The following is an 11,872-nucleotide window of genomic DNA, read 5'->3' on the forward strand; positions in this document are numbered from 1 at the left end:
GTGTTTTGTGTGCTCTGTTTACAGAAGTATATTTCATTTTTGTAGTGTTTTTTTCTTTCTTTCGTGCACGTGTATTGTTTGGAAGTAGCCTACCAAACAAACGCTCTCAGTATTCTGTTACTTCTCGCGAGATTACAGTTATGTATCAACGTCGTACGTGGCTACACAGACCCAAACAGAAAGAGGACTCCGCCAGGAATGCATCAGCAAAATGTACAGTGTACCGGTCACCACGTCAAATACACTCACCAACGTTTGAATCTCTGAGTTTTGCACATGAAGCTTGAGGTGAAGGGCTGAAGGTTAAGCGAAACCTGCGTCTGAATCACTTATCTGACCTGTTAGTAACGTTACATTTTCACTGTGTCAGTGTGTAAGGGGCACTTGTTTCTCTATAGGAAGTCAGCATGGCAGATATCGAGTCCTCATTTGAATTTAGCTCATCTTTGACCAGCTCTTCGCTGCCTCCCCCACGGACTCGAATCTTTAAGATCATCGTGATCGGTGACTCTGGAGTTGGCAAGACTTGCCTCACCTATAGATTCTGTGCGGGCAAGTTTCCAGACAGGACTGAGGCCACTATCGGGGTGGATTTTCGGGAGAAGGTTATTGAAATAGACGGCGAGAAAATCAAGGTGAGGATGCTTGTAATTTTAGAAGGTTATTATTGTGTTAATTTACTCCATTGTGCGTTGATTTAACCCAGTAAAACCTGACACAATGAAATAATAGCCAGAAAAATACTTTTTTTTTAATGTAACAGAACAGTTTGCACATGTGTTTTATGTTTTGTATCATATTCGATACACTTTTTGGAGAAAAATATACCCAAATCTTATTCAGAGGCCCAAATTGAGCACACATATGCAATTTGGAGCAGTTATTTGTATGCCCAAAATGTAAGATGAAATTCTGATAGCATTTAATGTAAATCAATGAGATTTTTGTAACAATACAGCAGAAAACGCATATATGCATATAAAATATCAGTTATCACTCTATGGTTTCACAAACAGGGTTTAGATTAAGCCAGGGTTAGGCCTTAGTTCAATGAGGATATTTAATTAGCTTTTATAGATGTGCCTTAGGAAAAAACATTAGGTGTCTATTTTGATACAAAACAATGGCATTGACATATTTTAAGATACGTCAGTGCTTTCAGTTAAAACAGAAAACTAGAAAACCAAAGTTGCATGTACCACAAACTATCAATCAGACCACAGAAGGCATATAGTAGATTGTGTTGAATCATGTATGATCATGTTGAAAATTTAGAGGCCTTAGAAATTCAGGCATCAAATATGATACAGTTTGAAAGACAGTAACAAGACAGTGAAATTAAATGCAGGGGTAGACTCATTAGGGTGTAACAGCTTGTTCTTCCCCTATGACGTTCCCAGCTGTCATAGTAGCCTCAGTATAGAGCTCTGTTGCACGCTATATGTAATTTTCGAAAACCTCTCATGCACAAGACCCACACTTCACCATTCACATAATACCTGCCTGTGTTGTTCATTTAGGCATGAACACACTGCATTCTCCTGTAACTTTTAAATAACAGATATGTGTGCTATGATGACATGAGTTGACTGCTAATTGCTCTCCCTTTTCCCCTCTCCAGGTCCAGTTGTGGGACACCGCAGGCCAGGAGCGCTTCCGCAAGAGTATGGTGCAGCACTACTACCGCAACGTCCACGCTGTGGTGTTTGTCTACGACGTCACTAATGCGGCTAGTTTCCGTAGCCTTCCGGCATGGATTGAGGAGTGCCGTCAGCATGCCCTGGGGCAGGAGGTGCCCAGAATCCTGGTCGGCAACAAATGCGACCTGCGCCACGCCGCGCAAGTGAGCACTGACTTAGCACAGCAGTTTGCCGATGCACACTCAATGCCTCTGTTCGAGACCTCTGCCAAAAACCCCTACGGAAACGACGATGGCGGTCGAAATAACAGTGACCACGTAGAGGCCATTTTTATGACTGTGGCGCACAAGCTGAAATCTCAGAAGCCGCTGATATTAAGCCAGCCACCTTGCGGATCAGGAGATACTGTCACTCTCAGGAGGCAGGATGAGGAGGACAGGGGAAGTTGGGGATGTGGTTGTTGGAGGAGCTAATGAAGTACATGTTTAAAGGAGGAGGCACCTCTTTACTGAACGGAGATGATGAAAGGTGAAGCACTTTTTAGAGAAGCAGATTTAGAGGTGCTTTTGTGTTTTCTGTGAAGCGGAACTCCAGGATTGAGGAGACAGGAACATTTATTCTCAAGATTTCTTATTGTGTCTGACGTGAAGAATATGGCCATTATTTAAAAGGGGAAACGACTTTAGGAAAAGGTTTCCCCCATACTCATCAGAAGCTTTGACAAGTTGCATGTAGGCCAACCTACCTTACATATACAAGCTTCATATGCCACTGCCAAACACTTTCACTAGATTTAACTACTAGTTTTGTCGGTTATGCAGTTCCACAGTGGAATTGAAGGGTGAAATTGTCATACACAAGATGTTGCCTTTTTCATCATATCTTTGAAACTATTTTCTTGCCAAAATTAGATAAACCGTTCTGCTAAATCACTTCAGCCTCCCAGATGAAACGTGGAATCTGGTTAAGTCTGTGTGTTTGTTGTTTGTTCTCTCGTTCTCTCCCACCCACACACATGCAGGCGCTTCCTGTGAAAGTTGGGAGGAAATGACAAACCGGCAAACACTCACCAAATGCAGGTTATTTATTATTAGAGCTGCTAATAGGTCTTATAGAGGTGAGGGATGATTTTAAAAGTAAAATAAAGCTTAATAAACCTTGCCTTTCCTAAAAAGTCTTAAAGCTAGTCCTTGTCCCACTGCCAGTGTTTTATTTATTGCCAATTTATTTTCTTTTAGCAGTCATTTATCTGAATAAAATCAACTGTAAGGAGTTATGCATGTTATCCAGTCCTTCTTGTGAATCGGTTCGAAATTCAGATGTGGTTTAAAAAGACTTTTGGTAAAAAGGGACAATAATTCACTGATGATATTTACGTCAGTGTCTAAGGTCATGTTTGGTATGTAGTACTGCTTTATTAGGCAAAATTACAATGATCTGTACTGTATAATCACAGATTAGTATGATTACCTCATATTATTCATGGCTCTGCATGCATTGATCTGAACAAAAGGTCTGATATCAATCTATATTTGAATGTGTAATCTCTCTTAGTAGTAAAAATATACAGACTCGCTAATGGCTAAATTATCTCTTTCCCTTTGGCCATTTTATTTCCCACACTAATATGCAGAACAGAGTTTAATCCATTATGAAATATCCATTCATGTCTTTAATGTAACAGCACAGCAGGTCCTGTGAAGTGCATGAAAGAATCTCAGGCATGACATGTTTTATTTTTTTTTATGGGGAATTGCCAAAAAGTGATTTTGCATATGATTTTCAAATATGTATGTGAAGTGGGTTGGTTAAGGGCCAGATTAGCTGATGCGTTCCATTGTTTGATTGGGGTACAGTAGGGGAGCATGTGATTGGCTGAGGAACTGTGCATGGTATGGCCCTTAAATATTGAATGCATAGTAAAGACTTGTCTATTTGTGCTTTGACCCTGGGTGATTACAAAAGGATTATCTCATCATTTATCTGCCAGAAACATCATGAGCATTCACACTTTTTAGCGCAATTTTCCACCGGACAAAATTGCGCTTGTTAACTCATGATTTCTGTTCTGTGCGTCTGTGCGCACCAATCTTGCACTTCTATCTACTCCTCAACCAGACCACCTAGAGACTTCGGGTTTTCGGCATTATGTTAAGGAAGGTCTAATCTCGGGAACGCACAAAAAAAATCCAGGAAAAGATTTACTATCTCTTAGTGTTGTGATCCCATGAGGTGAGAAAATTGCGCTAAAACACTCACCGAGTTTTTATTACTTGTTTTAGGTTCGTGCTGAATTGATCTCTAGATAAACGCTCTTGGTCTGGGTTCTATTGTTTGTCTATGTATTTCTGTTTGCATTAACACATTAATAACAGATAATAATGTAAAATTTAAGCAGATCTCAAAAGCCCACAGAATGTTACAGATTGGAAATTACAAACGCAGCAAATATATGGAAGATTGTTGAATGTTTCAAGTGACACTTTATTATTACATGTAGGTTAATTATTGTTTATTATTCTTTCAGTGAAAGTTATGCATCTCTGCAACCAGTGTATGAGCCAATACATGATATCAGGGGTTCAACAGTTGATAAAACAAAAATGCCAGAACTCAAGCATGCACAACATATCTTTACTAATCATTTTTCTGATACAACTCAAATCTTCAGTGTTGGGTAGTGAGTTGAGTGATAGTTAAGGAAATCAACAATATAAACCATCAATCTACTGTAATCAAAGGAGTGCAAAAGAAATCATGCTGGTTACGGTTTTTATTTTAACAGTTAATGTTTTACTAAGAAATAAAGTACCACATCTTTGAACTTCAGAAGAATGTTGTGCCTTATTTATCCAATTAAAGAGTGCATATGGGAAATCAATTCTCGTCAGACTATTAAATTCTTTTTAAAGTAATGAACTGGAACGATACCGTTTTGCGTTTGACATGGGTGCCAACATCAAGTGCATAGTCCAAATGAAATTTCTGGAACTGATTAGTTTTATTAGTCTGAACATCCATTTAAAAGAAATAGGTTGTAGTTTTAGATCCATAAAGAGGCAAATAGAATAGAATTCTTAATTTGTAATAATTGTTTATTGTAAAATATATACATGTTTATTTATGCAAAAATATCAGTCTATGATGTAAAAAAAAAAAAGTATAAAGCTAAGGCATATGTGTTTAGAAAAAAAACACTAAAATATAATTTAAAATTGATATGGCACTGATAATAACTTAAACATCAAGAAACACATTTAAGTAGAATTGAAACAAGCAAGCTCAATGAAATTTGGACATTTTACACTTTCTGGGGCAAATTAATGAACTAAATTTCCCAAATATTTGATATTTTGCCCAGTCACATGCATAAAAACTAAAATAAAAACTAAGCTAGTCTGCTATATGGAGGAGGTGTGGAGAGGTCTTGCTGTTCCTGCTCAGGACAGTGATCCATGAATGACACGGGGGAGTTAAAGATTCGCTCTTCTCCATCTGCATGAGAAAAAATAAAATCTCATTATATTCAGCCACATCCTCACTAACATCATCATAATTGCATACATTGTGGCTCATGTGGCAGATGACTCATGAAATATGATTTTGTTATCTCAGAGTTCAAACCCACTTCAACAACATCCCTTGCGTACCTTGCCAAGTGCATATGAGTTCAGTTGGAGTAACAGGATCATTCTGAGGAACTAGAAAGTCCTGTAAAATACGCACCCATGCAGTGATTAACAGCTCAATACTGTGTACTGTATATTAACTTTTAGATATTGCAATTTTCTTATGAATCTCCTTGTTTTATAAAAGACTTCACCCACCATGCCATTTGCAGAATTGTAGCAGCCGCAAAGCGGCAGACTGCGACAGCCAACGTATACAATCAGAGAAGAAAAGAGCAGAGACCCCGTGCAGGCCACCAGAAGGGTGCTGTTTGCGCCCTTTACCATCCGGCTGAGTACAACCCTCTACACAGGACACAGCTTTATAAATGATTTCTATATTTTAAGATGAGGGTATAACATAGCAAATTATTATTGACTGTACCACTTCAGGGATTGGATGGGCATGGAAGATCTCATCATCCTCCTCTCCATAGCTGAGAGTGATGCAAGCATAAACAAAGACAATCACAACAGCAAAAAGCGACACCACAGAGGAGACGATCATGGCGTTTACCTTAAAGTATTAATGAGAGCGTGTTAATATCAACAGGTAGAAAGAGACAACTGTCAGGAAAAATACGTAATAAATTCACACAAAAAAAAAAAAAAGTAATTAAAAGTAATTATTACCAAAATAGGGTTTTTCTTCTGAGATGCAAAAAGGGCAAGCACACCAGGTGCAGCCATAATCTAAAAGAGGAGGGAAAAGTAAAATGAGCTTTACAGAATCAGTGTCAATAGGGTGAATGCGGTTCAAGTGGGACACCTAAACCTAATCTTCTTTATGATTATGTGCATAATCTTCCATTTCTAAAAATCAGTATGAAGTTCATTCTAAACCACTTTCACGGTGGCTCAGTCAGTCACTGTCACCTCACAGCAAGAAGGTCCCAGGTTTGAGTCCCGACTGAGCCAGGAGGCCTTTCTGTGTGGAGTTTGCATGTTCTCCCTGTGTCTGCGTGGGTTTCCTCCGGTTTCCCCCACAATGCAAAAACATGAATTGGAGACGCTAAATTGTCTGTATGAATGTGCGAGTGAGTCCCAAACCATGTAATGGGGAGGGATGGGGAAAGACCTGGCAAGGCAACCTACCCCGGAAAATCATTCATGGACAGTCTCTCGTGTATGGCGAGAAATGGCCCATAGAATTGGGCCTACTGAAATGGTTAATAATGAATGAATGGTTAATGAATGAATAAAACCACGTTCAGCAGCACTGAGAAAAAGAAAATCATGTTAAGGTTATAATATAGTGAAATATGATATATTTTGATAGGCATTCAACATAACTGTCATATTAATCTTTTTTCACGTGACCTTCTTGAGACTGAACCAGTTTGCCAACAATATTCTGGTTAAATGGGGAAGCCATTTTAAAATAAATAAATTGTAAGTGTTAAGCTTTCTCACCAGTCCAGCCCAGAGTGGAGCCCTAGTTTCACTCAGAGTTGTGCTCTTTCGGAAAACTGCGTCCATAAAGCCGCAAACCACGCAAAGCCCTGCGCACGCCACCTGAAGGATGCCGAGGACCACCACACTCTTCTGATTGAAGATGAAATACCTGTAACGGTCCATCTCAGGCCTTCAGCGGGGACAGAAGAATCAAACAGTAGTTTTATGTTCATAAATATTATTTAAAAGAGAAAAATACTTCACTGTTATGTCTCTAAACGGAGTTGAATCATTTATCAAACGTATAGGCTACTGACTTGAAGCAGTAAATCACTATCGCTTTCCACGTTTGGTTTGATTCTAGAACTATAAAACCACTTCAGTAACTTAATTATACTAAACGCTATTCTGAAGCAATGCCAAACACAATTTAAAAGTATAAAGTTCTTTAAATTAGAATATATTGCGTATTTACCTATGCCGTTTTCCCTTTATCACTTCCGGGCCGCTTTGTTAAGAAGAAAGTGGTGAAGCCGAGCGTGTCACTCATTTACCTGGCGCGCGCGCAGGTGCAGCACGATGGCCACGCCCCCATTGTGTGGACATTTACAGCGTGTTGCCCTGATTACTTTGGCATTAAATATTCCTGCATTTTGGCATTAAAAAAAAAAATCCGATTTATATTTTAACCTCTTGGTTAAATATACCCAAATATAACCTCCTCATATAATAACCGAGAACGTTGAAAAGATGAGACAAATGAACTTGTGCTCTATGCTGGAGTTTTATTGATAAATCTTTGTTGGTATCTTTTGCATATCAAAGGCTGAAGTTCAGATCAGTAAAAAAAGATTTCTCTCCTTAGTCTCAGATACACTCTGTTCAGTCTTTTCCCAACACATAAAGTACACTTTACTTAAACTTTCTTTTGTGGAGTACATTTTTAATTGTATTTTTGGTGTGTGAAAAAACACATTAAAATATCACAAATAAATAAAGGGCCTTGTCAGTGTAACACTGTACTTCAAGACAACTAGAGCCTATGTAAACTTAAATGTTTGTACATGATGATAGAGACAGAACAAATTTGTTTACAAGATTAATTATTGGTAATAACAACAAATTTATATTTTTAGTTCTTGGGGGAAACATGAGCAAAGCAGCAAAATACATTATATTGGTTTAATACTGCATGGTTAACACAAGTTGTAGTAAAGAGGTTGAATACTTAAAGGAATAGTAACAATAGTCTTTAAAACTTTCAAACTCCACTCCGCCTCACAGATTTAAGTCAAAATGCCTTTTAAATCACTTGCTCTTATTATTTCAAGCAACTCAGTCCCTGACTGACACACATACCAGGACCTTCCACATTGTAGAACAGTAGAACCATAGAGTTTTGTTGCTTGCTCAGTGATCTGAGCAAGGATTTCACAGTTAAAATACTTGTAAATGGATGAGGATGCCAGAAATCAGTTCAAATGTGTGATTATTTGTAAATGTTAGCTTGTGATAGTCGAAGGACAAAGTTAGAGTTTCTAGTGGTAGTTGAAGGCTGGGATGGGAGATAATATTTTTCCAGGACAGCGGTGGTGAGAAGGGTCTTAGCAGGTCTCGTCAACCCCTTTTCCTGACACCCTCTGCTGAAACTCCAGCAATTGCTTTGTGTACCATTCTGGTGCTTCTGGATCAGACTTCCCTGATGGCTCATGGTCATAACCATAAGCAACAGTGAGTTCTTCATCCTTCTCTATGGCACGGATTGTTCGGATGCATTTTATTTGCCCAAAACGAGGATGGACGTACCTGGACAGGTAAAAACAGCTGTTAGTACAATGGTTACATGACTAACCCAATACTGTCCAACAATATGATTTGTTTACATTGAAATATCCAACCAAATACTACTCAGATTAACATATAAAAACAAAAGCACAATGTTCCTAAAATATACATTCACACTCACGGGTCATATTTGCAATTGGGAGTGAAGGAGTGATTGGCCTTGTGACCTAGAGATGCACAATAATTCTCAGTCAGATTGAAAGGTTCCGGAACATCAATCACAGTGTCCTCATCCAATGAAATAGTGTTCCCATTCAGGGACCAGTCCCGACCGTCCACCTGTTAATTTAAACATTAACAGATTTTTAGAATACTTTAAATTTGGCACACCATTCATCTTAAAAAATGAAAAAGAATTACACTCTGGCATTAAATGATGAAAAATGGAAACAAACAAACCTCTGAATGTGTAATGCGGACACCATTATAAAAAGCCATCACTGTGTTAGCCTCAGCCTCAGTTTTTGCAAATAGCCCTTCTCCAGCTCCGGAAATAAGTGAAAGTCCCACATACACACTGTTAAACCAAAAGAAAACCACCTTTCAGTTTGGATCAACAAGATGAAGACATAAGAAATAATGTATTTAGACTAGAGAACCAACTGAATTTCCCCCACTGAAATGACAAGACCAGACAATCCATCACTGGAACAAACAAGTACATGTTTTCTGTTCAAAACAAGATTTGATAGATTGAGGTTTACATGGTTGATCACAGCTTGCACCAACCGTTGACTTTCGTAGGGGTCAAGCAATAGTTTGTGGCTGGCGATACATGACGAGGTGGATTTGTCGTAGCAGTAAACAGGACCTAAGAGAGTCAGAAAAATGCCAAGATGAATGTTTACTAACCAGATTTAGGGTTTTTCATTTGCATCAACGGGTAAACGGTTTCAGATAAGACATATGAGAGTGTAAATAAAAGTACTACTAACTGTCTGGATCAACAGTGAAGTGTGGTCTGCCATTCTCTTGAGTGGTAAGAGTGGCACGTTGGGCCTCGATCAGTTCTCCATCAACAAAGGAGCCATACAGAGCTGTACGCCCATCAGGGTAAACATAAGCCACTGCCTTTCCTGTCATCTCTCCATCTTCATTCATTTCCCCCACCACGCAGGCGCCATCCTTTAGACGACAGAAAAGAAAAGAAAACTTATATATATACATAAACCTGGAGCTTTTCAATAGACTGTTCATGTTCCTAGTTCAATATTAAAGTGCTTGATGTAGGGCAAAACAAACCGGGTAGTAGACCCAGCACATGCCACAGCGAATGTTGTCCTTGTACTGGCCCCTGAAGACCGGTTGACTATCTGGATTGAACTCTTGAGCAGGTCCATTGAGCTCGCCGTCTACATAAGTCCCATGTAATGCTCCTCCATCCTCATAAGTATAAATGCCCTGGCCCTGCAAAGCATCGTCCACATAGAAACCCTCCAGCGTACTATAGAGGGGAGGAAAAAGGTAATATGCAGGTGAAAAATAATGACATTTATTTATTTGCTATAATTAAATTGATCCAAATAAGTTTTTTTGTATGTAAGTGTAAAAACAAATAGGACACCAAAGAGAAGCAAATAGAATTGGGAAAAGTAAATTCTTCAAGTTAATTATCTTTCACACCTTTCAAGACTGCTGGTGATGATGCATGTGCACTTAAAGGGATGGTTCACCCAAAAATGAAAAAATTTTCAGCATTTAGGCTAATCAACCTCAAGTTGTTCCAAACCTTTATAAATGTCTTTCTTCTGCTGAACACAAAGGAAGATATTTTGAAGAATGTTAGTAACCAAACAGTTGATGGACCCCATTGACTTCCATAGTATGAAAAAAAAATACTATGGAAGTCAATGGGGCCCATCAACTGTTTGGTTACCCATATAATTAAAAATATGTTCTTTTGTGTTCAGCAGAAAAAAAGAAATGCAAACAGGTTTGGAACAACTTGAGGGTGAGTAAATGATGACAGAATTTTCATTTTTGGGTGAACTATCCCTTTAAATGATATTGAATCACAGTGATGTGTTTCTAAACTCTATACATAGTTCATTCATGAAACTCTTCTGGGCAGTTTATTGGTTCTCCTAAGCCGGCAGCGCAGATAATCAATCTCTCTTTCCCCTTCACACAGCCTTATTTTTTTCTGTCCCAACCTGGTATAGTAATGTGGGTCATTTTAACATGGGCAATTGTCTCTAACCATACAAATCATACAGTGAAAATCAATAATAAACTTAATAATGGTGCCAACATACACCACAAGTCTCAAACCTGCCATCAAAAAAGAAGAATTTTCCTTTTCCATTCTTCTCCCCATGAACAAAGTGTCCCTCAAATCTGTCACTGGAGGAGTAGGTCACAGTGCAGAAACCATGAGGCTGGTCATCCTCATCCAGTGGCCCTAAAAAGTCATGGCATTGTAATCAGAAATAAGCGAAATGATAGATATACCAAAAAATAGCACTAATTTTAATGTCCCAGGTTAATAACATCAGTTCAGTTAGATACTTGACATAGCAAAAACACTCAAAGTGATTGTACACTAACTGATTTAAGTCCAGAGCTGATACACGACTCTGCAATTCTGGATTGTGTCAACACCACACTTTCTTAACCACGTGGCTTCAACAATATTATTACATCCACGCAAATATAAATCAAACCTATACATACGACATTTACAGGCTCCTTAAAAAGATTATATATTGTACAAAGTGTCAGTAAATGTAATAAAATTAAAGCATTTTCAAGAGAACAAAATCGTTTATACTTTCAGCTTATAATGGGATTTCAGAAGGAATCATAACTAAAGTCCAAAGCCGAAATAGGACTCGCTGTCATCTGGGGTTTTTAAAAAATTCCAAAGCTTACGAGCCTCGGGTGTGTGACAGCTGACAGTTTGACAGACATACAGAGGACAGCTGTCGGTAGGCTAATCTTCGGCGGAATGAGACTGCATAAAAGTTCACCCTGAAAAGACGACAAAAACAAAGTTAGTCACACCGCGTCGTTTGTGAACACGCCTGTCGTACCTTTGACCACTTCTTCCATATCGTCATCATCGCTGTCCATGTTTGCGCTTCCTCTGTTGTTTATTAGAGGTAAAGCAAGCTGCTTCTATATTTGCCTGGCTGTCGCGGAAGCTTCAGCGGCGCAGAGCTCACAGTTCCCGGCGCACAGTGTCTGACATCATCAGCGTCGAGCGCCCAGCACTGATTTCCTCTAGCTTCAGTATGCAAATCCAGGATATTTATGTTTTTTTTTTTTTTTTCTTTGTATCATTGTTTGTTCATTGTAAGTGATACAACCTTGCTTCACTTCCCT

The 11,872-nt window shown here is 38.7% G+C and overlaps 3 protein-coding genes across 3 annotated transcripts; 1 reads left to right on the forward strand and 2 right to left on the reverse strand.

Moving 5' to 3' along the window:
* Window positions 1–156: 156 nt before the first annotated feature.
* rab33ba (RAB33B, member RAS oncogene family a) lies at window positions 157–4,114 on the forward strand. Its single transcript, XM_079891780.1, has 3 exons — window positions 157–288; window positions 399–635; window positions 1,622–4,114. Exons 1-3 carry the CDS (start codon window positions 277–279, stop codon window positions 2,111–2,113), a joined length of 741 nt encoding a protein of 246 aa, XP_079747906.1. The 5' UTR covers window positions 157–276; the 3' UTR covers window positions 2,114–4,114.
* Window positions 4,115–4,508: 394 nt separating this feature from the next.
* Window positions 4,509–7,259, reverse strand: LOC307170603 (uncharacterized protein). Its single transcript, XM_079891781.1, has 7 exons — window positions 7,179–7,259; window positions 6,722–6,893; window positions 5,942–6,001; window positions 5,694–5,825; window positions 5,468–5,614; window positions 5,291–5,351; window positions 4,509–5,135 (listed from the first exon to the last, which is right to left on the reverse strand). Exons 2-7 carry the CDS (start codon window positions 6,884–6,886, stop codon window positions 5,029–5,031), a joined length of 672 nt encoding a protein of 223 aa, XP_079747907.1. The 5' UTR covers window positions 6,887–6,893; window positions 7,179–7,259; the 3' UTR covers window positions 4,509–5,028.
* A 207-nt stretch (window positions 7,260–7,466) lies between these two features.
* Window positions 7,467–11,762, reverse strand: setd7 (SET domain containing 7, histone lysine methyltransferase). Its single transcript, XM_079891869.1, has 8 exons — window positions 11,581–11,762; window positions 10,820–10,949; window positions 9,791–9,992; window positions 9,484–9,673; window positions 9,278–9,359; window positions 8,948–9,065; window positions 8,670–8,827; window positions 7,467–8,509 (listed from the first exon to the last, which is right to left on the reverse strand). Exons 1-8 carry the CDS (start codon window positions 11,618–11,620, stop codon window positions 8,308–8,310), a joined length of 1,122 nt encoding a protein of 373 aa, XP_079747995.1. The 5' UTR covers window positions 11,621–11,762; the 3' UTR covers window positions 7,467–8,307.
* Between the last annotated feature and the right edge of the window lie 110 nt (window positions 11,763–11,872).

This window comes from Squalius cephalus, assembly GCF_949319135.1.
Source record: "Squalius cephalus genome assembly, chromosome: 14".
NCBI classification, from domain to species: domain Eukaryota; kingdom Metazoa; phylum Chordata; class Actinopteri; order Cypriniformes; family Leuciscidae; genus Squalius; species Squalius cephalus.

Excerpts from the sequence above, each read along its gene's own strand:
- rab33ba (XM_079891780.1), top strand. Across the intron at positions 636-1,621 it reads TAGACGGCGAGAAAATCAAG|GTCCAGTTGTGGGACACCGC; the intron begins GTGAGGATGCTT and ends TCCCCTCTCCAG.
- LOC307170603 (XM_079891781.1), bottom strand. The coding sequence starts at position 6,886 with ATGGACCGTTACAGGTATTTCATCTTCAATCAGAAGAGTGTGGTGGTC. Across the intron at positions 5,826-5,941 it reads AGAAGAAAAACCCTATTTTG|GTAAACGCCATGATCGTCTC; the intron begins GTAATAATTACT and ends TAATACTTTAAG. Across the intron at positions 5,136-5,290 it reads ACTCATATGCACTTGGCAAG|ATGGAGAAGAGCGAATCTTT; the intron begins GTACGCAAGGGA and ends TTTCTCATGCAG.
- setd7 (XM_079891869.1), bottom strand. The coding sequence starts at position 11,620 with ATGGACAGCGATGATGACGATATGGAAGAAGTGGTCAAAG. Across the intron at positions 9,993-10,819 it reads TTCTTCTTTTTTGATGGCAG|TACGCTGGAGGGTTTCTATG; the intron begins GTTTGAGACTTG and ends TCCCCTCTATAG. Across the intron at positions 9,360-9,483 it reads CTTCACTGTTGATCCAGACA|GTCCTGTTTACTGCTACGAC; the intron begins GTTAGTAGTACT and ends TGACTCTCTTAG.